Source organism: Setaria viridis, chromosome 7 (genome assembly GCF_005286985.2).
Source record: "Setaria viridis chromosome 7, Setaria_viridis_v4.0, whole genome shotgun sequence".
Classification (NCBI taxonomy): Eukaryota; Viridiplantae; Streptophyta; class Magnoliopsida; order Poales; family Poaceae; genus Setaria; species Setaria viridis.
The window spans coordinates 17988413-18012887 of NC_048269.2; the positions used below are offsets into that span (position 1 = coordinate 17988413).

The 24475-nt window shown below is 46.8% G+C and overlaps 3 protein-coding genes and 1 pseudogene across 4 annotated transcripts; 2 read left to right on the plus strand and 2 right to left on the minus strand.

Annotated features, from left to right (window-relative positions):
• Window positions 1-7825: 7825 nt before the first annotated feature.
• On the plus strand, window positions 7826-13038 carry LOC117865430 (OVARIAN TUMOR DOMAIN-containing deubiquitinating enzyme 12). Its single transcript, XM_034749629.2, has 10 exons — window positions 7826-8109; window positions 9415-9589; window positions 9752-9825; window positions 10420-10474; window positions 10574-10648; window positions 10904-10977; window positions 11061-11109; window positions 11895-11979; window positions 12481-12537; window positions 12659-13038. The coding sequence occupies exons 2-10, from the start codon at window positions 9422-9424 to the stop codon at window positions 12706-12708; spliced, it is 687 nt and encodes a 228-aa protein (XP_034605520.1). The 5' UTR covers window positions 7826-8109; window positions 9415-9421; the 3' UTR covers window positions 12709-13038.
• Window positions 13039-13823: 785 nt separating this feature from the next.
• LOC117865431 (ras-related protein Rab-2-A) lies at window positions 13824-17343 on the minus strand. 2 transcript variants are annotated; one of them, XM_034749630.2, is made up of 6 exons: window positions 16528-17343; window positions 16339-16431; window positions 16077-16216; window positions 15866-15948; window positions 15589-15793; window positions 13824-15504 (listed from the first exon to the last, which is right to left on the minus strand). In XM_034749630.2, exons 3-6 carry the CDS (start codon window positions 16128-16130, stop codon window positions 15382-15384), a joined length of 465 nt encoding a protein of 154 aa, XP_034605521.1. In that variant the 5' UTR covers window positions 16131-16216; window positions 16339-16431; window positions 16528-17343; the 3' UTR covers window positions 13824-15381. The 2 variants fall into 2 exon arrangements, with proteins under 2 accessions (XP_034605521.1, XP_034605523.1); XM_034749632.2 differs by having other exon boundaries at window positions 13824-14152; window positions 16528-17328.
• Window positions 17344-18761: 1418 nt separating this feature from the next.
• Window positions 18762-19342, plus strand: LOC117864691 (uncharacterized; annotated as a pseudogene).
• A 1911-nt stretch (window positions 19343-21253) lies between these two features.
• LOC117864213 (E3 ubiquitin-protein ligase BOI) lies at window positions 21254-23696 on the minus strand. Its single transcript, XM_034748239.2, has 3 exons — window positions 23538-23696; window positions 23047-23446; window positions 21254-22922 (listed from the first exon to the last, which is right to left on the minus strand). Exons 1-3 carry the CDS (start codon window positions 23594-23596, stop codon window positions 22392-22394), a joined length of 990 nt encoding a protein of 329 aa, XP_034604130.1. The 5' UTR covers window positions 23597-23696; the 3' UTR covers window positions 21254-22391.
• Window positions 23697-24475: the final 779 nt, after the last annotated feature.

Below are 24475 nucleotides of genomic sequence, written 5' to 3' on the forward strand. Positions count from 1 at the left end.
TTAGATCTATTAGTTTAATCAGCTTGTAAGCGGTCCTCATTGTTATGTTTAGATTAATGGATTAAAGTTAGTGCCCTCTCAGCCGTATTGCCTTGTTTAAGTTCAATATACGTCTTATGACACCAACTAGATCTAATTGATTTAATTAGCCTGCCTTTAATGGTTGTTGTTTTGTCTCGCGACGGCTCATACACCAACTAGATCTAATTGATTTAATTAGCCTGCCTTTAATGGTTGTTGTTTTGTCTCGCATCAGCCATCAGCCGTCGGCTCATTGCACTTTATTCCATCATCCGACCAACAAGCCATCATACATCTTATTTGCCCAAGTGTTGTATCGGTTCAGCATCGTGATTCTATTAACTAGCAGATACAATATCGTCGCACACCTTGTCAGTTGAATGGTTAAACTGACTAGCACACCCCGAACCTCAAGAAGCTTAGGATCTGCACTTCAGTTAAGCAGATCTCCTAAGCCTTCGTGTGTGGCGTGCGAGGGATCGCCGGTCGATTTTTCGTGTCAACACTCCGCCGCTCACAGATCGGGAGAGAACGAGCTGTTACCAAATTCTCGTCATCACTCTGGATACGGCCTTCTGCCGCCACTTCTCTGTGTCGGCAGGCGAGGGCACCGTTCATGACTTCAGCCATGGCCGCAGCATCCCAGCAGGGCCAATGGCATGCGGCCTCTTGAGCAATATGAGTAGCCTCTCGCGGGTTGTGGCGGAATCGACGTGATGGAACGTGTTTGTAGCAATAAGAGCATTTGCAATCGATTAAGAAACTATACTCCTTTATAATCTACCACCATGGGGTTCGGATCTCCTTTCTCTTTATTTTTCTCAGACTCTTTTATTCTCCTCTCTCCTTGAAAGAATGGAACCCCTCTCCGCTTTCCTCCTTTTCTCATTGTCAACGATACATGAACAGGGTTCCTGCCACATGGCAAGCCCTCATGACTTGGCACTAGACCTGAGCATTTTAAACCCGACCTGGCCTTGGCCACGGGCCTGACCCGAGCCTGATGGTTTTTGGCCCACCCGCGTCATCTACCAGGGCGGACGTGGTCAGAGAAAATCAAACTCGAAAAAAAATCGAGCCGGCCCGAGCCCGCCCAAACAATTAATTTTATTTATTTTCCAACTAAAAAAGAACGGGTGGCCTGAGCTCGACCCGAGCCCGGTCTAAAAACTCAGCCCGACAACACCCATACGTAGTTCGTCAGCACGAATTTTCGGTTCGAAATGAACCGGGCTTTTTGCGAACCTAACCCGACCCGCAAAATGCTCATGTCTACTTGGCACCATGTTAGCAAGCCTTCGGTCCTCAGGGAATCACACATGGTGTTTGACTATGAGAAACAGGTGTAAGTCCCCCAACAACTCGTGTTAAGGGGCCATGCTCCCATACACTAATCCCTAGCCCATGTGGTACAAGCGAACCCCTCATGGGCCAAGGATTTTAGGGGCTATTTGATACGATGTGCTAAACTTTAGGAGTGTCACATCGAACGTTCGGATGCTAATTAGAAGGACTAAATATGAGCTAATTATAAAACTAATTGCAGAATCCCTATACTAATTCGCAAGATGAATTTATTGAGTCTAATTAATCCATGATTAGCACACGTTTATTGTAGCAGCACATTGTCAAATCATGGACTAATTAGGTTTAATAGATTCATCTCGCGAATTAGACTTCATCTGTGCAATGGATTTTATAAATAGTTTATATTTAATACTTCTAATTAGTATTAAACATTTGATGTTACGGGTACTAAACTACTTTAGGGGGTGTATCCAAACACCCCCTCACCTGCTTCGCCCCGAGCCCTCCTTTTTGCACTTCAAAGAAGGGGCTTATGGGCTCAAGTACAGGCTACTGTTGGTGCATTCAATGCGTCTGCATCGACTGCGTGCACACCCCACTATGCCTCAATGCCCCTCCACAGCAGGCAGCGTGGCCCTATCGGCCACAGTCTGTGGCAGGGCAAGTACACCTCATCTCGCGCTAGGCTAGCCTCAACACTTGCATTGCACCAGCGCCATTATCTACAATCTCGTGCTATGGAGCAGAGGCGAGAGAAATAAGAAAGAGTGGGAGGAAAAGTAGAAGTAAAAACAGATTGACCCACCTACATATTGGTCTCACAAGTTAGGAGAGATAAAAAGGGAAAATGGGCAAAGAGGATCTGCTACAGGACACATCCCAATATCCTAAAACTATGAAAAGAGATACATGTTGTCACTGCGGAATCTGACCGACAAGTAGTTTTGCTGTGCGTTAGATCGGATATGGTCTAGTACACAATGACACAGGTTTTATATTAGTTCGGGCAACATGCCCTACGTCCAATCGAGGTCGGTCGGTCGACCGAATTCCTGAGCCCAGGTACTCGAAGTTTGTAGTGGGGGTACAAACGAGTAAGGGATGAGAAGGGGGTGTCCGAGACCCGGTCGTGCTCCGGTCCGAGTGGAGGAGAGTGACGGGAGCTCGAACGTGCGCTAAGTGTTAGAGAGAGTGTTTGAGTGCGTATGAGCGTCGGAGTGTCTTGAGAGAGCCAGAGAGTCTCCCATCCCCCGAGGGAAGGAGAGTGCGCCCCCCTTTATAGTTCAAGGGGGCGGCCTTACAAGTCATAGAGAGGGAGAGAAAAGGTGTATGGGCGCTGCCTAGTCTTATCATTGCCTACATCGCCGAGTACGGTATCACATCGCCCTCACAAGCATGTAGCACAGTGTCTACCTAACATCGCACGGCAGCACTGTGCGGTGCGTGTACAGGGCGTGGCGAGGTACGGCCTTCTATACGGTAGTTGACCTGAGTGCGTTTTCTTATCCGTTTCACCTACTCCCCGGGCCCATACCGAGCGGGAATCCCCGGTCGGTCATCCTGGTCGATCCCGGCCGTTTCGGTCGGAGGAGCGGTGTGAGTTGGTCCAACATATCCCCGGTCGGGGGAGCTCGGTCGAAGTCGGACTGTGGTCCCGGCCCCGACCAGGCCTCCTGGTCGGAGGCGCCGGTCGGTGGCCAGATCATGGTCTCGACCTAGTGTTTCATATCTGGGCCGGTCCAGGCGTGCATTATCGCTGCACCTCTCGTTGGGTCAGGCATTTGTCGAAAAGCGAGCCCATTGGGACCCGGATCTATGGACCGATCACATGTATAACCAGATAAAGGTAAAAGGGGGATTTGCTTGAGGTGCCCTGCTACATCTGAGTTGAAATGAGATTACATTACTCTTAAAGTCCACCGAATGTCCTTGAACTTATAATGTTGTGTTTTCATGTTTCTAAACTCACAAAATACATAATAGTCTCCAAATTTATTGTACCATATCTATACCTAATATTAAAGCAAGTAATGTTGCTGCTAATTTTTTTTCGTTCATTGTGGTTATTTTGCAAAAGAGTCCCTTAACTTTTATAGAATCAACCCGCAGTCCATATTCTAAAGAGGGGGGCTCGGGTGGAAAAAGGGGAAGGGATGGGGTTAAAGGGGAAAAAGTTTCTCCTTTCCTCCGTCTCTCTCCCTCCCGTCCGCCGCCTGCGCTCCCTCATCCGCGCCCCCGGACCCTACCCCGAGCCTCAACGGAGAGGCGGCCGATCCCCTCTGCTCCCCGTGCCGCACCTTCCTCCTACCCTGGGCGTGTCGCCTCTGCTGCCGCCCCCCCTCCCCTGTGCCCCTGCCCCCGTCACGGCCGTGGAGAGGGGGAGAAGGGAGAGTGTGAAGGGAGGTCCTCTCCCCTCCTCACCTCCACGAAGGAGGCACTGGAGGCGGGGCGCCGGCGGGAGGCGAGGCAGGGGCGGCGTCGAGCAGCAGCCGGTAGTGATTGGAGGGAGGGAGTACCCTGGCGGTGCGGCTGATGCCCGGAGCCGGCGGTGGCGAGCTCCCCAGGCCAGCAGGGGTGATGTCCCGAGCGGTGCGGCTAGGACCTGCGGCTAGCGGGGGCGAGATCCCCAGATGGTGTACCCGCCACTGGAGGCGGCGGGCCCACTTGGCGGCCATAGCGCCTGGAGCACAGGGCGGGCGGGGCCAGCGGCAACGCGGCCGCACAGCGCCTCAACCACAGACGCACTCTCACCGCCGACGGCCGTTAGCAGCCTCTGCAGCTCTCCCTTCTGTCCGCGCATATGGCCATTGCTCTCTCTAACGAGCTTGTCTCTACTGCACACAAGTTGTTTGTAGAAATGCCAAATAACAAGAACGAAAGCAAGAGCCTGTAATATTGTACATGATTATGCCCCCGCGCAGGTATTAATCTATCCACAATATATATTCATTTGAATTCAATATCCACCAATTTCCTACCAGCAGCTGGACATAACCAAAACAGCAATTACTAGCATTACTCACTGAGAAATGACTAGAAGTCTAGAACTATTCTTCTGTGCTGTATAAATTACCATTTATGTTAATTATTTCTCAAGGAATTGTGCTTCTTTTGTGGTACTCAATTTGTTGAAACGATTATTCCTCAAATTCGTGTCAAATGGTAACATTCAACTGGGTTCCATGGCGACTCAGCTGAAGGAAACATGTCTCTCTAATTAGGAAAAGCATATGGCTGCCTGTACAAGTCGGAGATAACTATTTGCTGTTAATAAACATCCGGATACAAAGCAACCATATAATAATGTTGTCTCAATCTCATGTAGAATATGGGCTTAAAATTTCATAACAACTATTAGAGAAATCAAATAGCTCTCTTAATTTCTGAACTGCAAATACTGCTCTTCTAATGTTTTGGGCCACAGACGTGTGCTCAAACAGTCATCAAGAACAAACTTTCTGCATGTATCCATGCATAAATGGCTATGTGAAATTTAAATGCTACGACATAGAACATATGAATCAATAAAATAGTAGGTTTTGAGGTTGCAACCTAAAATTAAAGCACCCGGACAATACTGATCTGAAACTTGGTAGATAGTTCGAGAGCATATATAATGAGTTTATTGCTGTAAAACATATGTCCATAGCTTTACTTCCTTCATGACTACTTGAACCATTTTTCATTTTTATTTTACAGTGTTGATATTAAGAACATGGAAATCATACAACCAAGGTAATGTAAACCATTGCATTCTGTATTAGATCTAATTATTAAGCAATGAATATGTAATTCCCAAAGCTTGCAAATATTCGAAATGCTATCTGATCACTTTTTAATCTCTGTATGCCACTACGGGGTGTTTCCAGGAAGCTTGGCTGCTCATGGTTAATCCTTAATTCCTTTTATATATATATATAGTTAAACACGATGATCGAGGGAGAGCGACTCCGAAAAATTTTCGGATTCAAAATTTCGAGTTACTATTCACAGCACTATTCAAATTCGGCGAACACTATTCAAATTCGTGGTACTATTTAAATTCAGCTCACTATTCACTCACTATTGCGCACTATTGAGCAACTATTCACTCACTATTGCGCACTATTGAGCTACTTATTCGGGGTCGCTTTCGGGGGATACGAGCACGCACGGGTGCGTGATTAGGTATATTCCTTAATTAAGTCTATTCTCAGGATCTTTGCGGGTTGGCGAGACCGAAGATTCAGCCGGTCGTGCTACTATGCTTGTGACAGTCCTACTCGGTACTCACCGCATGCCTCGCTGGCTCGCTTCAGAACCAGGCCAGCCCGGACTGCACCCTCACCGTCCCCAGCCACGCTCAACCAGGACTGAACCCGCCTAAAATTTCTAAACTAGCTCTCACTCACATGATGTCAGTCATAAGCTTTATTTCACCTTTGATAAGATCTGAGTGCTCATACACAAAACAAGGTGGAACAGTAAGGTAATGTCTTTGCTGTATTCTTGATGCCATTTTACATAACCTTTTATTTAAAAAAAATCATAAACCTGAAACCAAACCTCATATAATAAGATTCCACCTACATTGACAAGTGCATCAGTTAAGCTTGAAAAGACAAGTTATGGCAGTAATTTTTATTGTGACTGCAACATCTCCACGAGCACTGTTGTAGAAAAAAATTGACATACAGACATAGTAGGCCAAAGAATCAATGCACGTAAAAAGTTTATGCGTTGAGACAGGGTCTAGATATTATTTATAGATAATATTTCAAGATCTTCAGCTATAGACCCGTAGCAACGTACGGGCATATTTGCTAGTGAGTCCTAAATCTTCATAACTTGAGTTAAGATGCCTGCGTGGTATGCTGATAGTGATATGACGTAGACTTGACATCTAGGGCTCATAGGCCCTATCTCTCGTCTTGCTCCCTCGTACACTTTCTCTTCCCTCTCCCTCTCTCTCAACCACTTCCCCACCAAATTATGCGTCGCGGCATCAGAACGTGGGTAGTGGCAACAACGGTTGTATCCTTATGCCCCCGCCTTCCACGCCAGTGTTGACCAACCCTCTCACCGCCTTCTGTTTCTTCCTCATCCCTTGGTAATGCGAGCAGACACCATCGAAGAAACATCCACACCACTCCACCGCGTGTGCCTTGATCTCCACCTCTGCTGCCATGGTGTTAGAAAGCGACAACAGCTGGTGGTGGGCATGGTGCTGGCGTGAGCTTCATCATTTCACCTAGAGCCTAGAACATTGGGGTGACGAGCAACAGAGTGGCGAAGTCCAGGCTTTGGCGCGCGCTCTTATATGGAGAAGCTATCCCCTTGTCCCTCTTCTTGCAAGACAAAGCCCGACGACCCAGGAATGCCGTCATGCATAGAGGCAAAGCTTGGTTCATGCTGTATCATTGATGTCGCGACTGAGACCCACCAACTTCATTGCCTCCAGTCCCTCCCTTTCTCATCCGACCTTACATTGATCTACACCTCAACCCCCTACACCCTCGTGCCTCGACTCATTCTCTCCTAGCACTCTTCATGCTCCACATTGTGTAGGTAGGGTGTTTGCTCGTGCCACGTCGTGGCCTCGTTGCCACGGGTGGGTCCAACAGAAAAACCATTGGTGTCACTCAGTAAAATCATGTTGTCATTTCCATAATTCACACTAACAATCATTCATTTTTTACAGGACTTAGCAAATTCTTTTGTAATCCCATGACACAACCAAATACCTCTAGCGTCGCCCCGTTTTTCGCTAGCCAACCTCCCATACGAGCTTACCTATGGTGGCCCTAGGTAAGTTCACCCTAGCCTTTGGAGGGCTGTACATGTCCCTTTTGGGCATGAGGCCACCTGGGCTAGCTGCTACGTGTTCCTACTTATCATGCTATTGTCTTGAAACCCAGCCACTGACGTTGTTCCGGCACTTCCCTCCACCAACTCCCACTGCATATGTATTCATAGAAGCCTACGTGTAGATTGACCTACTCCCTAGCTACCCTTGTCCACTCCTGTGTCCATGGCTTGAGCTTGAGTCCTGGCCAGCTGACCATGGGGGATGGCATGTGATGAGACCGTGAATTCCTCTTCTTGGATCAAAAGTCCAAGCGCAATGTAGGGGGAAGAGAGAGCAGATAAGAGAGAAGAGATTGCACGATCCTACGTGTCAGGTTCATGTCAACATTTGACAACAAAATTTATTTTTAATGTACGAAATTGGAATGCAAAATTATTTATTAAACTATGTATAGTTTGCAAATGCTCTATATTTTTACTTTTGCAACCCGGCTGGCGGCTATTAACGTGACTTGCCTTCCCGGGGCATGCGCCCCCACCCGTCAGGCGGTCAAACCAGTTCGCCCCCGGAGACGGCGGGGCCCGGCGAAAACTAATCACGAAACGGCGGCTCGGGGGCGCGCGGCGGGTTGTTGGGCAGTAGGCAAGGCCGTACGCGGAAGAAACCGCGGCAGCCCATTCCCCATGCCCAGCGCAAGAAAAAGGCGCAACCCAACCGACCGATCGAACGGAAGCAATCAAAGCCAGCCGCGGCGCCCTCTCTTCTCTTCCCAACAACAAGCGAGAGGAGGAGAACGCGTCGTCGTCTCGTCCCCGCTCCGCCAGACCGCCACCACACCCCGCGCAAGAGCCTTCAGCACCGGGCGGGCCCTCGCCACGCGCGTTCCCCCCCAATCTGCAGCAAGCGGCGGGAGCGGCGGCCCCCCCTCCTCTTCCCTCCACCGCGGCCGAGCTCGCCGGCGTTACCCTTGCGTGCTGCAGCTGCCGGTGGTGGTATGGCTCCTCGCTTCTCGATTATTCTCTTTGGGGGATTTTCGGGCGTTTCTGTAATTCTCTGGGTGACGGCGGCGTGGGGGCTTCGGGTTCTGATCGGCGGGCACGGGATCGATTGCAGTTGAACCCAATCTGGGTTGTTGGGGAATCTTCGTCTTGGCGATGGACCAAGTCGAACCAATCGAGATTGGTTACCAGAGAGGGCTCTGCCGCGTGCGGGCTTGGCTTGACACGGTAGCTATCTTTTGCTAGTTCCTTGCGCTGGGGTCCGATTGAGGAATGGCCGCCTAGAGTATTGAGCTATCTGGGCATTCCGAACTAGTTTGCTGTTTTGGTAGAAAACTACGATAATGCGCGGCGAACTGTAGATGAACTTTTTTGTGCATGATTGGAGGGGGGAGATAGATGGTTAGTCAATACTGGAAAGCGAAATCTGTTGGGATCTTTTCCGCAGGGTACCGTGAAAAAAGTGGGTACATACTGGATACCATTCAGATTAGGCTCCTAACGCCTGTTCGACTTCTAGTAACCTTACCGTGAACAATTGCCGCTCAATTTGTAGCCACAGGATGCAATTCCGCGTTTCGGAACGTGTACTAGTCCTCCTGTCCTTTTCATAGTACTTTATAAGAAGCTAGCAGAGAAACTAACACACTTAGACTTGAGGAGAGATCCACATCCGATTTAAGGCAAATTTTAGTATCCATGAATTCATCATGGCTCCTTGTTCTTCAAGTGTAATATCAATGCCTCTACTGCACATATATAGTCCTACCTCTGGGAAGGCATTGTCAGCCCATAGGTACAGATTTAAGTATTACATGGGACATCACTATAAGTCCATATGGATAATTAATTATACCATGTGTGTTAAATGTATACTGAAGGACTTAGGATTTAGGAATGGTTAGATTGGGCTTGAGGAGAAAGATATTGAGATACCCATCAGACAGAGTCATCTTGAACCTGAGATTGCTGTGGATAAATGTTGATTCATGCAAGTTTATGCAAATCATTGTTCTTCTCTTCCAGCATGTACCCAGTAAAGTTTATTCGGATAAGCCTCTCTCATTTTTCCGGCATATGCTTTTATTTTCTTGTTTGCATCTCCAGTAAAGATATAAATTTTCACCATGTGCTTTATAGGTTCTGTTGCCTTCCTTGACTTCTGTAGTTGTACATGTAAATTGTATACCTTATTTTCCTTCTTATTAGCTATTCAATTCCTTGAACTCTTCAAGATCTTTTCCAACAGATTTAACGCATCATCATTTTTAATATAAATTTTATCATGACATCCTTTAGGTTGGAGATGACGCACATGTTTCCAAGGGGAGGTGCCTCATCTAGCTCAACCTCTATGAGCAGCCAGAGGAGTGAGACGGATGATGATAGGATGATTGCAATGGTTCTCTCTGAAGAATATGCCAAGTTAGATGGTGCTATGGCCAAGCGTCTTACGAATTTAACATCGATTCCTGTGAGATGTCTCATGCCTTTTATGTTATTTTTATTCCTTTGCCTTTTCCTTTTCTTCCCTGCACAGTACTATTGGTGTTTGTTTCATAGGCGCAATCTCTTCCTTTCTGGTACAGATTGATGGCTTCTTACCTGATACTCATTTTTATATGTATGTGTGTAGCATGTTCCCCGGATTAATACATACTTCCCGACATATAGTGATGCCACTATGGACCATTATCGCCTTCTTGATAGGTAACTTTTCATGAGCTTTAGGTTCCTTTAATTTTCCCAAAGCATTCGCATTTATTATTATAAATTAGGCCCTCATTTTTCGCAAAGGTGTTTCAGCATTTTGTCTTATTTTTCAAGGATTAATTTTCTGCACATTTACATTTGTACAACTCCATCCTCCTATTAATCTTTGGTAAAAATTTAGAGACCCCTATCCTTGAGAGTGTAGAGTTCTTCTTTTTTATCATACAATATGTAGCTGTTGAGTTAAAGGCTCAAAGTACAAGGTTTTCCATTGAGTTTTGAGATTTGGGAATGTACCTGGGATGTTGGGAAGAAATTGTAGAAAACTGTGAATTCACAAGCAAACAGGCGAGATTCAACATAGGATATGTTTCCCATCATACATCTCCAACTCCTAATAAAACATATAAATTGCATCCTTTTCTTTCTGATTTTTTTGTTCACAGAGTATTCTGCGTTTTCAAACAATAATTAGCCATATGTTTATTTTATGCACATTATGGATATGGAAGTATTGTCTATATATATTGTGCCTGTTTCAGTTATAGACGGAATATAAACTTATCCTCACAATGTAAGAGTTTTTTGTAGGCTAAATGCATATGGCTTGTTCGAGGTGAGAGTAGCTGGTGATGGAAATTGTCAGGTTCAACAACTTCTTGTGCCCATTCTGTTTATCTGACGAAATTAGATAATCATGTTATACTCTTAATATATGCTCATGTGCCTTTTTTTGTTTATGTAGTTTCGTGCACTCTCAGACCAGCTATACCGTTCACCTGATTATCACAAGCATGTTCGAAAGGAGATTGTAAAGCAGGTATGTCAATCTGCTGGCCATATTGGAAGTACCACTTTCTTAATCTATTTTAACAAGCTGATATGGTTCAACTGCAAGTTCTTGGATGCTGCAACACATGCTTTTTACCTTGGTTTATTTTCATTGCTCTGTGCTTAACTGTATTAGTATGTCTATTTTCTTATGAGCGTATTAAGAAACTTTTTTGATCTGATACTTCCTGTTCTGAGCAACCCGCATGCTTACATTACGTGTGCTGTTTTTCTTCTTGTGCAGCTCAAGGAATGTAACTCCTTGTACGAAGGTTATGTTCCAATGAAATATAAACAATATTGCAAGAAAATGAAGAAGTATGTATTTTCCTAGTAATAGCTTTGCTGCTCATTAGTTAAAGTTTGTGAATTGTGGTGTCATTGAATACCATCTTTTCCAGATCTGGTGAATGGGGTGACCATGTCACACTTCAAGCAGCTGCTGACAAGGTTAATTTTTTTTTCTCCCTGCTATAATTCAACCATCATTTGTTTAGCTTCTTCACACAACTTACTGTAGTACTGCAAGATTTGTAACCATTACATTAGCTATGTTGTCCACAAGCATGACTAAGAATAGAAACCTTAACTCTTGTAATTTGTACTCCCACCGTCCATCAATATAAGGCATATTCTGGTAAAAGTAAGTCTTGAAAAGTAGTTTAAACACAAATGTACCCCCACACCACCACCACCAACAAAAAAAACGTCATTTAGTTTTGTCCTAAGTCACTTTTCTAAGTGTGGCCTTATAGCGAAAAGTATCAACATTTATTACACCAAATAGGTATATTACGAAAATACAATTCATGATAGATCTAATCTAATGATACTTATTTGACTTATTTGTTATCATAAATATTGGTACTTTTTTGTATATACTTGGTCAGACTAAAGAAGGTTTGACTTAAGAATGACTTCTTGGAATGGGGGGAGTACTGATGAAACTTTTGTACACTAAAGTGCATTTGATTTTACTAATTGTTTGTCTAAACTTGCAAAATTTTGACCTTTCTATATCAAAATGCACCTTACGTTGATGTGGGTATTGTTGTAATGCATTTGATTATACATATTTTCTTTGTGCTTCACTAAAAGTTCCATACTTCTGATTATACACATGCTCATTGATTTATACTCTATATAAGGGAAGCCTTTGCGCATATTTACTGTAGTGCGACATGACTCTTCCTGGAGAGTGATGATGTCTAATGTTTTCCTTTTGCTTTTGGCAGTTTGCTGCGAAGATCTGTCTTCTAACATCATTCAGAGATACCTGTTTTGTTGAAATTGTTCCGCAATATCAAACTCCACAGAGAGGTAAGGTTCTTTTGGATTAAGCCCCGAATACTTATTAGTGACTACTAGCTTATTAGCAGGGTTGGAGCTTCATCCCCCCCCCCCCCCCCGCCCCCCCCCCCCCCCCCCCCCCCCCCCCCCCCCCCCCCGCATTTGTGTATTCTCCACTAGATGGGACAGTATTTAGGTATAGTTTGCTAATAAAGCTTGGTTAAATGGCCACCCCTAGACTGTTGGCCCCCTCTAAATTTTCCTTCAAGCTCCGCCACTGCTTATCAGCCACCTCTGCATACTAGCATAGAGGACCTCACTTGTGATAACTGACCACTAGATTTTGCATCGTATCACTTTGACAATGTGCTGTTTCATCATCATTATTAGTTAATGTTTGGATCTGTTGGAAGACCTCATGCATATACCTTTATGATCACTGCACGCTTACGCAATAGATTTACATACAAAATCAGTTGAAGAAAAGCTAGCTATGATTACTGACCCCAAAATCTTAAATATTTTTTTCAGAGATTTGGCTAAGTTTCTGGTCAGAAGTTCACTACAACTCACTGTATGATGCTCGAGGTGAGAAGCACAATATACTTGTAGTAACTTGCTTGTACGAAGTCTGGGTATACATTAATGTGGTTGCATCTTGCTATCTATGTCCATCTTTTAAGAAAAGAAATTACTTATCACTGTGCAGATATCCCTAGCAAGTACAAACCTAGAAAGAAGCACTGGTTATTGTTTTGATAACCACGGTTGATTTTGCTTCATACTGGTGGGTCAATATGCTTTACTTACACCACTGTTGGCTGGTGGCATCCTGGAGATAACCCTTATGTGGATTTATCCCCTATAGCTCGGAGTGAACAATCTGTTGTGTTTGCTCCTTGGGGCAGCATCATACATGCATACAGCACCTGATACAGTTACAATGCTGACCTGAGCCTTGTGAATATATACACCCTACACTGACAAACAGGTTGATTGTATACCTTTCCCTATTCGTTCGTTGTTATATTCTTTATTTATTTATACAGCTGCATATTGGTGCTCTTCATCAGTCCATTATTCACTTCATTTTTGGAACAGTTTCCTTTTGCTGGTATGCTTTATGGTGCATGGCTTCAATACCTGAATATGTATATCAGTTATGATGTCTGGATGTGCCTACCAAGCAGCGAACACCCTGACTGACTGATTTGAATGCTTATATATTATAGTGTACTAGTGCCTATTGGAGTAGTCTCTTTTTTTCGCGGCGTGAAATGTTTGTTGTTTCGGCGACAACAGGTGTTTTTATTGGAGAGTTGACCTCGTGTTTAGTCTTTTTATGGTGGTGGAAATACATGAAAATTGGTAGCGATTAACCGCACAAGAAAGCCGAAGAGATTTTTTTTTTAGTTTGTAGCGTTATCTAAACCTAAAATAATGGTATACCCCTTTTGTTTTCAAGGCATCCGCTGATCATTTGTCTTGAAAACGCCCCTGGACCCTGACAATTTCTGTTATATTGCCGTGGTTTGGTACTTAGGTGAACAAATTCACCGCTTGCATGTTGGTAATGCATGGCGTAGTGTTGTTGATAATTGGCGTGATGCGTTTTGTTGAGCGTTTCACGGGCCGTGCGCTTGACGAGCTGGGGATTGCTATGCGGTCGGGGCTCCTATATAACTTGAAAGTTGGTTAAGCACGTGGCTTTAAAGCCCATTAGTAGACCCAAATTAAGTATCTAAATTTAATATTTCGGAAGATTACATTCAACGTTTCTCGAGAAATAAATCAACATTTAGATATACTATATTCAACATTTTTTAAGAACTATATCAACATTTTTGTTAAAAAAATATCACTTTCAACATTTTTCACAACCTATTTTAACATTTTGGAAAAATGGATTCAATGTTTATCAACAACTGCATTAACATTTAAAATAAAAGCCACAGCTTCTTCTCCAGTGCTGATGCCGGCGCACAACAGGCGCGGTCCTGGGCGCGGCAGAGGAGCGCGCACGGCGGCAGCCGGCAGGCCGCGGCCCCGGGCGCAGCCGGGGGCGCGCGGGCCGCAGACCGGCGGCCAGGGGCGCGGTGGAGGCGCCGGGGTTGCGTGCGCAGGCCGGCGGCCATGGGACAACTGCGCTGTGACGAACCAAGCACCGTGAATCTTCCAGACCATGCACACCTACGCCGATTCACTGCACCAACACCGGATGTTTCAATAGGCAAAAAAACGGCACCAAAACCGTAGCGACCTGATCTAAGTTCCTCTACCATGTGCGCTATCTTGATTTACTGGTCAAAAGTATAGTAGCTAGGCCAAAACGAAGCAGTTTTCCCTTAAATTCAGTGAACATGATCTCATTGAGCATCAGAAACAGTATCAACATGGTTCATGGATTTCGCTCAATAAATACATGAGGATTTGGAATTAGATATTCTGGATCCAAGTTAACAAGGCACAAGCATGGATTGGACTTGTCTCGGTCCAGTTAGCTGCAGCAACCATCACCTCTGGATGGCTCAGCAACCAAAAGTTTCAAACCAGCAAACTGCATCGATTAGTGCGGAAGAACCTTATTAATTACGAAAAGATGAAAATTGTCTTAACAGAAAAATTTATCAATTACTTTGATATAAGAGTCACTGTAAAGGGATCATTTTATCGTGTCATGAGCCGTGGTAACCAGCACCTTAGCACTAAGCAAATGACTTATGTTTCATAATGACGCTGAAGAAATATATCATGAGCGTAGAGAATATTCAAACTATGGATGTGTAAGTGGTATATATAAGAGTAAAAGCACAAAAAACTAAAGTCTCACTCCAGTTGGACTACAAATATATAAGATGAAAGTAAGGCATATTTTAACACAATCAGGAGAATGTTTGCAAACCAGCAGAAATTGAAAGTATAGGAGAGAATATAATCTGATCATAACTTTGAGGCTAAACCTATCTGAGCAGGCAATTGTGCAATCACCCCATATACTGATGACTGAATGACATAAGAAGGGCACAATTATGCTTCTTATTACTGTCCAGGACAAAAGGTCACTCGTGGAGCTCCCAAATCATTTCCCTTTTTCCCAACCCAAAACAAAAATGAAATGTTTATCACTCAATCCTATGTCCAGTGTTCAGCTAGGCGATACTGTGGCATTTAGACCAGCACCGAATTGTGGTAAACGGTAGTTAGGAGGGCATAAGCAGCTGCTTAGGTGTATTGCTAATTTCAAATTAGGAGGGCATACATAGGTGGCTGCTTAGTAATTTTTCTTCAGGCAATATACTATTATGTTTTATGTAAAATAATTAGATCAATTTTGTAAAAGAAATGGGTGAAACACCCAAATCAGAACTCTTTTAGTAACACCAATGCCACACACTGAGATGCTATTCACAAAAATGAGCACTTTTCTGTTGTCTAAAAACATAACATTAGACGTGTGGCACCATAAGCACATAACACGGAGCCAGGAATGTATTCAATATCTAGTACTCCATCTTTGATTTTCTTGCATACTGTTCTAGCAGCCATAGTGAATGCCTGCACCATGGCATGTGTTTTTACTAGTTCCCAAGAGGAACAAACTGTGCAATTGTACCAAAATCACTAAGGATAAAACATCACCTCCTCCACATTGTGAGCAGTTTTTGCTGATGATTCCATAAAGAAGAGCCCATGCGTCTTGGCAAAACTTTCATCCTCCTCATAACTGACAGTGCGTCTATCAGACAGACCACATTTGTTTCCAATTAGAATTGCGGTCAGATTGGCTGGTGCAACCTCCATTGCATCTTTCAGCCACCTTGCAACATGATCATAAGTCTCCCTCCTGATTGTTCAGGTTAGTCAAGCATATATAAGGAGCATTGTATGTATGCAGAAGCTTAAACAGCACAGTTACCTGGTGATGTCATAAACGAAGATGGCCGCAGCAGCTCTTCTGTAGTATGACTTATTAATATATCTGTATAATTCCTGGCCAGCCTGTAAAATAATGAGATAGTAGTAGCATGAGCAGGCATTTCAAATAATTGCATTGTAGGTTAATTAATTAGTTGCAGGCAGTAGAAGCAGCGTTTAAAAAAGAAGGATGGGTGATTATGAGCAGAGACCGTGTCCCAAATCTGGAGCTTGGTAGGCTTGCCTTCGATGTCGACAATGCGCATGCTACAATCGCAACCGAGGGTGGGATCGAGCTCAGGTCGGAACCTCTGGTCCGTGAACTGCAGGAGCAGGCACAACTTCCCCACGCCTGCACGCAGCAATCAATCAATAACAGGGAAATTTATCTCCTCTGATCCCACGGAAGGAACAAGAGGAGGGATCTAACCAACATATTGGATAGGGAGAGGCCAGGATGCCAAAGTGACAGACCTGCGTCACCGATGGTGATGCACTTGAAGACCTGTTCCCAGACACCTCCCCTCCCGGCGCCTCCATCGCCAGCAGCGATTTCACACAGCGCGGCTGCAAGTTGGAGGTTTCTAAGTTAGCGAAGAAGAACAACGGCGAATAGGGGACTGAAATCACCGGTACTAAACGGCAGCACAGGCGCCCACGCACTGGATTAGACGGCCTCACGGCCCACGGGTAGTCTCCTTGGCTCCGAACTGGGGAATCGGGGAGCAGACAACGGGAGAATATGGAAACCACTTGGACGGCGGAATCCTCGATACTGGACAGTCTGGACTGTCTGATCGGGGATGTACGGTGTAAGCAGCTACGTAGTTACGTTACCTCGTAATATTTTCCATTTAACCCTCCATGTTTTACTGGATACCACCTACTTCCCAACAGTACTATCTCAGTACAATAAATGCAACCCTGCAGTTGCAACTGACATAGTTCGATAGTTCGAGTTGCAATTGGTCTACACTATGAGTTGTAAATAGGATATTCCTAACTCAGGGAAGTCGGTAGTCTATAGTATTTGCAACTCTGAGTGCAGACCGATTACAACTCGAATATGGCTCCAGTTGCAACTACAGGATCCCATTTACTCCATGTTTTACTGGATACCACCTACTTCCCAACAGTACTATCTCAGTGCAATAAATGCAACCCTGCAGTTGCAACTGACATAGTTCGATAGTTCGAGTTGCAATTGGTCTACACTATGAGTTGTAAATAGGATATTCCTAACTCAGGGAAGTCGGTAGTCTATAGTATTTGCAACTCTGAGTGCAGACCGATTACAACTCGAATATGGCTCCAGTTGCAACTACAGGATCCCATTTATTGCACTGAGATAGTACTATCAGTAGGTGACGTACAGTAAAGGGGTGTTTGGATCCATACACTAATTTTTAATAATTTTTAGTTTGGGTCATATTGGATGTTTGATATTTGATTAGAAGGACTAAATGTGAACTAATTGTATAAGCCGTGGCTAATTCGCGAGATAAATCTATTAAGACTAATTAATCCATAATTAACATATATTTACTGTAGCATCACATAGTCAAATCATAAACTGGTTAAACTTAATAGATTTGTCTTGCGAATTAGTCTTCATCTATATAATTGATTTTGTAATTAACATATATTTAATACTGCTAATTAGTATCAGAGCGACTAAACTTTAATCTCCAAACAAGACCTAAAACAGAGGAACTGTACCTCGGTGTTTACGCTATACATCTCCGATATGACAGTCGATAGTGGAATTTCCAAGATTCCATTGGTTTCCACCACGTATTTACCCGCAGACAGGTGCGAAGAGGAAAGTACAAACTTTTTGCGACTAGTGTTCCTACGTGTCAGGAGGAGAGTATCCGACGCAAGTTCAGCTAGGGTAAGCGAATGTTCCGAATCCGATGCAAGCTCAGCTTAGGTAGTAATGTTAAATTCTCTCTCTTTCTATATCCTTATTATATTTATGTGGTTATATCCTAGTCAAATATGACGAGAAATTTGATATTTGACATATAATTCTTGAACCTTTTAAGATTTGATATAATGACATGTAGAATCATATATTATAATGACATGTAGGATCAATCTAAATCATTAACGCGTTGTAATAAAATAATATTCTCTACGCTCCCTCCATTTACATGCATATCAAGATTCAAACTTTACTAGACCAATAATTTTTTATTTTTATGATGTAAATTTGAGAGGATTTGTAATCAAATGTACTCTCCAATGATTATAAATTTATAACCATAAACAATATAATATAAGATAAATTAATGGTCAAAACGTAATTTGGGAGATCGTGTCACGTCATATCACGTCTTATAAAAATAAATGGATGAAGTAGCAGAAATGTCCGTGCGTTGTTACAGGGTTCTACCCGTTCTCAAGTCAATCCGCTAGTGAAAAGGAAACATACAGACCGGATCGTTCTTTGTTAAATTGAGTATGCACTTTCTTAGAAGCTTCGGGTTTGACGTTGCCCCCATCCATTATTCATGTCAGTACGGCGCTGGGGAGCTGATCGCTGAGCCTAAGCAGCTCGCAACTCAACAACAAGTGTAACCAAACACAAAGGACTCGCTAGCTCTCTCCTGCGTTATTCTCCCGGGTAAGTAAAATAATCCAAACTCAAATCTTGTCCTAGCTCACATGGCGCTTGCCAGAGCACCGCGGCTCGCCACATCCTCCTGTGCCACGCTGCCTCATATGAACTTCACCGCTCTCGTGAGGACCAAACATCTATGTCGTTTGCTATCGCTTCTAGCATCCAGCCAAATCGACACCGCAATGCGCACTGTACTCCCTGACAGTCTCGCTTGCTCACTCACGTGCAGGGTGTTGGCCCAACGGCGGGTGCGGCATCATGCTGTCATCCCATGGGCACACACACCTCTCCAAACAGCACGTCCGTACCACCACTACATCTTCTCCACCAAGAAGCTCAACACACTGAGCATGGCCGCCGTGTTGGCCTTTTCCACCACGATCCCGCTTTCAGATATCGCCATCGCGGTACTCCTTCTCCCCTACCTCCTCGCCCTCGCCAGGTTTCCTACTTGCAACGTCCCGGTAAGCCCAACCTAATTGCGCCCATCTTCCCAAGCCTCGATGGGCGGCTCCGCCTCACGGTGCACACCATGGTAGGCTTTGTCATCCCAGCTCTCTACATTCTCTACAGGCTTCGAGTTGGGGACACCGTTGGCGTCATCGCCACTATGGCCCGACATGTGTTCCTCCTCTCCACGTAGGTCGGTAGGTGTTCACCGAGGGTACCATGGTGGTATAACCGGGCACGTTCTCGCTCCCTTTTAGAGCCATGCTGCAGCGCCTGAGTGGCGGCGAGAGGAGCTGCAGGAGCTCGACGAGCTCGAGTAGCCCACCTGTGGCGGCAAGGCGGGTGGTGGTCGCGGCTAGGAGCAACAATCCAGTGGTGATGATCGTCAGCAGCGAGCTCTAGAAGGCCGGGTGCATCTTGATACTAGCTGGACGGGGAGGGATAAAGGGACAAGCGCTATGCCACTAGCATCGCGTGTCGGATTGCCGGGTCAGGAGTCATGGTTGGAGATAGACTGAGAGAGTGAGTAAGAGGCGGACGATGAGTCGTACATGCCGCCGAGCACGGACGGGTGGGACGAAGGTGTGGATAAAGAGTGACGAGTATTTTAGGATTGAGGGTTAATTATGAAAGAAGTGAGGGATTTTTTAAGACAATTTTAGGATTGAGGGCTAATTATGAAAGAAGTGAGGGGTTTTTTACAAGATGTCCATAACGGTTGGAAGAAACACTTCGCCCTTAATATTGTGTGTGTATTTTACTACGGGGAAAATCCAGCTTACATGATAAACTATATATTTAGTCAAACTCAAACACGTGACAGCTTACTGTCATCAATCTCTTAAGAACGAATTACAAGCGGGAAGCAGTCAGCAACTCCGGCTCCGACCTGCGTCCTTCGTCAGCACCGTGCGGCGCCACTTTTTCTCCGTCCGTTCTCTCTCGATCACGATCACACCACACCAGACTGTGGTTCCATACGATGCCAACCATTAGGCAATCAAGGAAACCGATGGACTTGGACGGCGCGCAGCTCTGCAGACTACGTACACGCAGTCAGGCCGCGTACGCGCGCGCACGGCCGTGTCCCGACTTCCCGCGAGGACGTGGAAAGAGCGTCCTTTTTCGCTCGGATTCCTCGGTCAGCCACGCGCTTTTCCGTGCGAGAGACTCCGGTGCCGGGCGCGCGGTGAGTGGCCGGCAACGGCAGGGTCCTGCGCGACTGACTAAGCTGAAGCGCGACGTGCCGCGGCCGGCGACCGCGCCGCTGAATGAAGTGGACGCGCGCACGAACGCGCGTGGCGCCGTGCGTGGGGACACGCGGGGACTACACGGCCGGCGTGGCGTGGAGACTGGGATCGGAGGAAGCAGCGCCGGGCGGTCCTGGTGGCTGCTAGTCAATGGGTGCGAGTCAGCACTCAGCACTGCACACTGGCAAGGACTATTGGCATCGGGGTGGGCAGTCGGTGGTGCCGCATTCGATGAACGAAGAGGAGACGGATCCAAGGAGCACGCAACTCGTCTCGGGTATAAGAAAGTTCAAGGACGTACTACTACGCATCAGTACACTACACCTTGCGCTCACATCTTGGTGCTCTTGTTCATCGACCCAATCGATCAGAGCTGATCACATTCTAATGGCATCCGTATGAAACCTCGACGAAATCTCCATTAATCTGTGATGGAGACGGAGCCCCTCCAAAACTAAATGATTTGGATAGATTTTTTTCTTCTTCTGAAGCTCGTATAGAACCTCTCTGAAACTCGCGACATTCCTAGCTGAAATCGTCTTACTACTATTCCGTTTCATTGCGGTCTGATTCCCATACAACCGTTTGCACACAAATCCATATAGAACCATGTGTTTAAAAACCATCCAGATTATATATGAGCTACCATCAGCTGGCGATTTGATTTGAGCCATCTAATTCTAAGTCGTATGTAATAAGTTGTATAAAAAGATTATGCATGTGGCTCGTTTGCATACCCAACTTTTGATTGTTCTGCAGTAACATGAGCAGCACAAGGGATATCCAGTTAAAATAGGCAAATATGTTCAAGTGGATAAAGAAAGCCTCAAAAGAGGCCCTAAATAATCACCATCGGTTAAGTTATCCCCACAAAATTTTCACGTAACTCAACTTCATCTCCGGTATAGGAAAAAAGACAAAATACTAAGCGAATGGGAGAGCATATGATGCACCTGATTGGACGGCATATGCATATACTTGTTCTGATGAAATCCAAATGATCTTTCAGCTAAAATGAAAAAAGAATGCTCATGCACGTTATGTTTCACAAGGGGCAAAAAAAAAAACGAACTCGTCGCTGACGAGGGAAATTAAGTGACCACGACACATAGGAACATGCATGTATCACAAAGGCCCAACGCTCTGAGTCTTGGCCATGCACAATCGCCATGCTGCCAAAGGCGACATATGGCCAGGAAATAGTTCCGGGACAAGACAAAGTCCCTAATCAGATGTGCCCTTTCAGAGTGCAATGCTAAAGAAATCAGAACGTCTCCAGCAGTGTTTTGTTCCATGCCGGCCCCGGCTCCGGGCAACTGTGATTACGCAGCCTCATCTGCACATGCCAAGAACTTGAAGCAGCAGTACACGCTGGATCTTGGATAGCATACACAGTAACGTTGCAGAGCTTTTGCCCGGATAGAGATCGCTTCCTGCAGTTACTTTGTAGTCTCTGGCTCTTTGCTGGTCTCATTTCTGCAGCAGTTTTTGGCCCTTGTACCGTTCAGAATCTGTGTTGCATTTCGTGATAACGCCTTGATCGTTGCAGTCATCTGAACTCCTTGGAACACCGATGTTCGCTCGCTACACATACAGCTCTAAAGCAGAATTTTGATTTGCCATGCAATTTTGAGGCATATCCATTGGTCGTCAGAAGGCTGATGATGCCGGAACAATTGATTCTGACGGTTCGTTAAATTGTTGCCGAACTTCTCAGAAAGAACGCCTGCAGTAAACTCTGAAGTCTAAAACGCCTGAGATGTTCAATATTCAGAACTGTCTGCATGGAAAGCTGGCTTTTACATGGTACCCTGAGAACCAACCCCAGCTTCCATATTCATGAACCAACCAAATTTGCTTCTCCTTGACGAACACTGCCAACTCTTCCCATAACACTTGCTGGTACACCATTTTTGCCGGTCCGGTAACTGAACTGAGGATCAGAGCCACGATTCCATTTTTCTTGGATGCCAAACTCCATTCACTTTTTCGTGCAGGTTAGGTCATCTTGGCAACGGTGTCGCAAGAACAATTCCAGTCTCTCTTGCGCTGATTCGCTGTCGCTCTTGCGCCACTCTTTCCCAGCTTCCAGACTGCAATTCTGATCATTGGCATCTTGTCTGATCGAGCGATCTGGTGTGGACGGCGAGAATAGAGCGAGGGACGCGTGCACCGTGTGTGCTCGGATGATGCTGGAGGCTTCAGGACAGCAGGACATGGAGCGAGGCGTTCTTGGCGGCGGCGCAGATGGGGCACGCGTCCACGGCGGCCTCGCACGAGAGGCAGAGGCACAGGTGCCGGCACGGGAGCAGCAGCACGCACGCGTCCCCGCCGCCGCACGCCCTGCACGACGACGACGCTGCGGTCCTGGACGCCGCGCCGGCGCCCGCCGCCGGCGCCTCGAAGCAGCTCGACTGCGCGTCCTCGGCGTCACCCTCGCGGGCAGCGCCAATCGCGCCGGCTGCCGCGCGAGGCGACTGCAGGAGCTGGTCGAGCGTGGCGCGGAGGCCGGCGGCGACGGCCTCGTGGCTCTGGGCGACGTCCATCCACGCCTGGCACTCGGCCCCCATCTGCCGGGCCTTCTCCTCCAGCTCCGCGTTGTGGCGGAGCGCGCGCTCCAGCTCCGCCTCCGCCGCGCGCAGCCGCCCCGACGCGGCGCGGTCCACGGCCGCCAGCAGCGCCCGGGCGTGCCTGCGCCGGGCCGCCTCCAGCACCGCGCGCATCCTCTCGCTCTGCAGGAACACGAATCACAGCCACGCCGATCAGAAAACAATCCCACCAAATTAAGAAATCGATTCCAAATTCCAATCAACCACCAGAGTTAAAATCGTCGATACGAAAAATCCCCGTACGTACCTCGAGTGTTAGGAGCGCGTCGATCTCCGCGTCCTGGTGGTAGCACAGCCTCGACAGGAGGCCCTGCGGCTGCGAGACGGCGGCGCCATTGGCCAATCTCCCGCTCGTGGACGCCGTGCCGGAACCCGGCGCCCTTCCCTGCCCGTTGCCCACTGGCACTGCCGCCACAAGTTCCTGCGCCACCGCCGGGGGCAGGACCACGCTGCGATCCTCCAAGGAACCCGCCGCCTCCGCCGTCACGCGCGGCCGCTTCCTCGGCTCGAAACCGTAGTTGCACGTCAGCTCGCTGCGCGGGAAGTCACCGAGCACCGGCGTGCCGCCGAGCCCTGGCGCCGGCGCGCTCAAGCCGTACTCGTCGAAGAACGCCGTGCCCGGCACCACCCCCACGTCGTCCATAGCCCTGCGGAAGTGCGGAGCGTACAAGATCAGAGACCGATCCTGGGACAATGATCGATCACACAGCGGAGGAAAGCAGGGCAAGAGGTTGTTACCTGAAGGCGTGGAGGTAGGGGGGGAAAGCGTGGGAGAGGTGGCGCGCCTGCACTGCCATGGATGGCGCCAACGCGAAGCAAGGGGAAGTGGGCGTTGGGTGGGAAGCGCAAAGTGGATGAGGAGAGTTGGTTAGACGCAGGCGGCGTGGCGTGGGAGCGAGAGAGGGAGGTTATATATACACACAAGTGTATTTTTCGTGCTATGTATCACAAAAGTGTGACGCCCATCCTTTAGGTTCTAATAGGTGCAAATCAATCCTCTAACTAATTAAACTGGTGCATTATTCATCCCACCTCGGTTTAACAACAGTTTATGCCATGTAATCAGCTGACTAATACTTAGACACATCAGCCAACGGACCAACAGCTCCAGCAAGCCTTCCATTAATCGTGTGCTCGTGTGAGCCGCCCAAGCCACATTGAATTGAGCTCCAACACCACCAAATCGACCTCTGTTGTAGGCAAATCGACACCCACCGCAGCTGAATCGAGAGCTCCATCACCACGAAATTGAGCGCCGCTGTGGACAAATCGAACCCTGCCGCCGCCGAATCGAGCACCGCTGCAGCTTCAGCCCCGCCGGCCACCGAATCAAGCCTACCGACCGCAACATCTAGCTCCAGCGCCACCACTCGAGCCCTGTTGGCCACCGAATCAAGCCTGTCGACCGCAACATCTAGCTCCAGCGCCACCACTCGAGCCCTGTTGGCCACCGAATCAAGCCTGTCGACCGCAACATCTAGCTCCAGCGCCACCACTCGAGCCCTGTTGGCCACCGAATCAAGCCTGTCGACCGCAACATCTAGCTCCAGCGCCGCCGCATTGAGCTCCCCCATTGCCACATCGAGCTAGGGTGCAAGGCATGCTGAGCAACAACAAGGGAATAAACATTGTGGGATGAGTTAGTTTCCCATCCGTCTCCTTCCTGGGTGTCCTGC

What these genes read in the sequence shown, in the direction of transcription:
- LOC117865431 (XM_034749630.2), bottom strand. Translation starts at nt 16,130, where the DNA reads ATGCGCATTGTCGACATCGAAGGCAAGCCTACCAAGCTCCAGATTTGG. An exon ending in TTCGTTTATGACATCACCAG is followed by an intron (nt 15,794 to 15,865) that starts GTAACTGTGCTG and finishes CTGAACAATCAG; the next exon opens with GAGGGAGACTTATGATCATG. An exon ending in CTGCTCACAATGTGGAGGAG is followed by an intron (nt 15,505 to 15,588) that starts GTGATGTTTTAT and finishes GCCATGGTGCAG; the next exon opens with GCATTCACTATGGCTGCTAG.
- LOC117865430 (XM_034749629.2), top strand. Translation starts at nt 9,422, where the DNA reads ATGACGCACATGTTTCCAAGGGGAGGTGCCTCATCTAGCTCAACCTCT. An exon ending in GAAAGGAGATTGTAAAGCAG is followed by an intron (nt 10,649 to 10,903) that starts GTATGTCAATCT and finishes CTTCTTGTGCAG; the next exon opens with CTCAAGGAATGTAACTCCTT. An exon ending in TTCAAGCAGCTGCTGACAAG is followed by an intron (nt 11,110 to 11,894) that starts GTTAATTTTTTT and finishes TGCTTTTGGCAG; the next exon opens with TTTGCTGCGAAGATCTGTCT.
- LOC117864213 (XM_034748239.2), bottom strand. Translation starts at nt 23,596, where the DNA reads ATGGCAGTGCAGGCGCGCCACCTCTCCCACGCTTTCCCCCCCTACCTC. An exon ending in CCCTACCTCCACGCCTTCAG is followed by an intron (nt 23,447 to 23,537) that starts GTAACAACCTCT and finishes GCACTTCCGCAG; the next exon opens with GGCTATGGACGACGTGGGGG. An exon ending in ACGCGCTCCTAACACTCGAG is followed by an intron (nt 22,923 to 23,046) that starts GTACGTACGGGG and finishes GTGTTCCTGCAG; the next exon opens with AGCGAGAGGATGCGCGCGGT.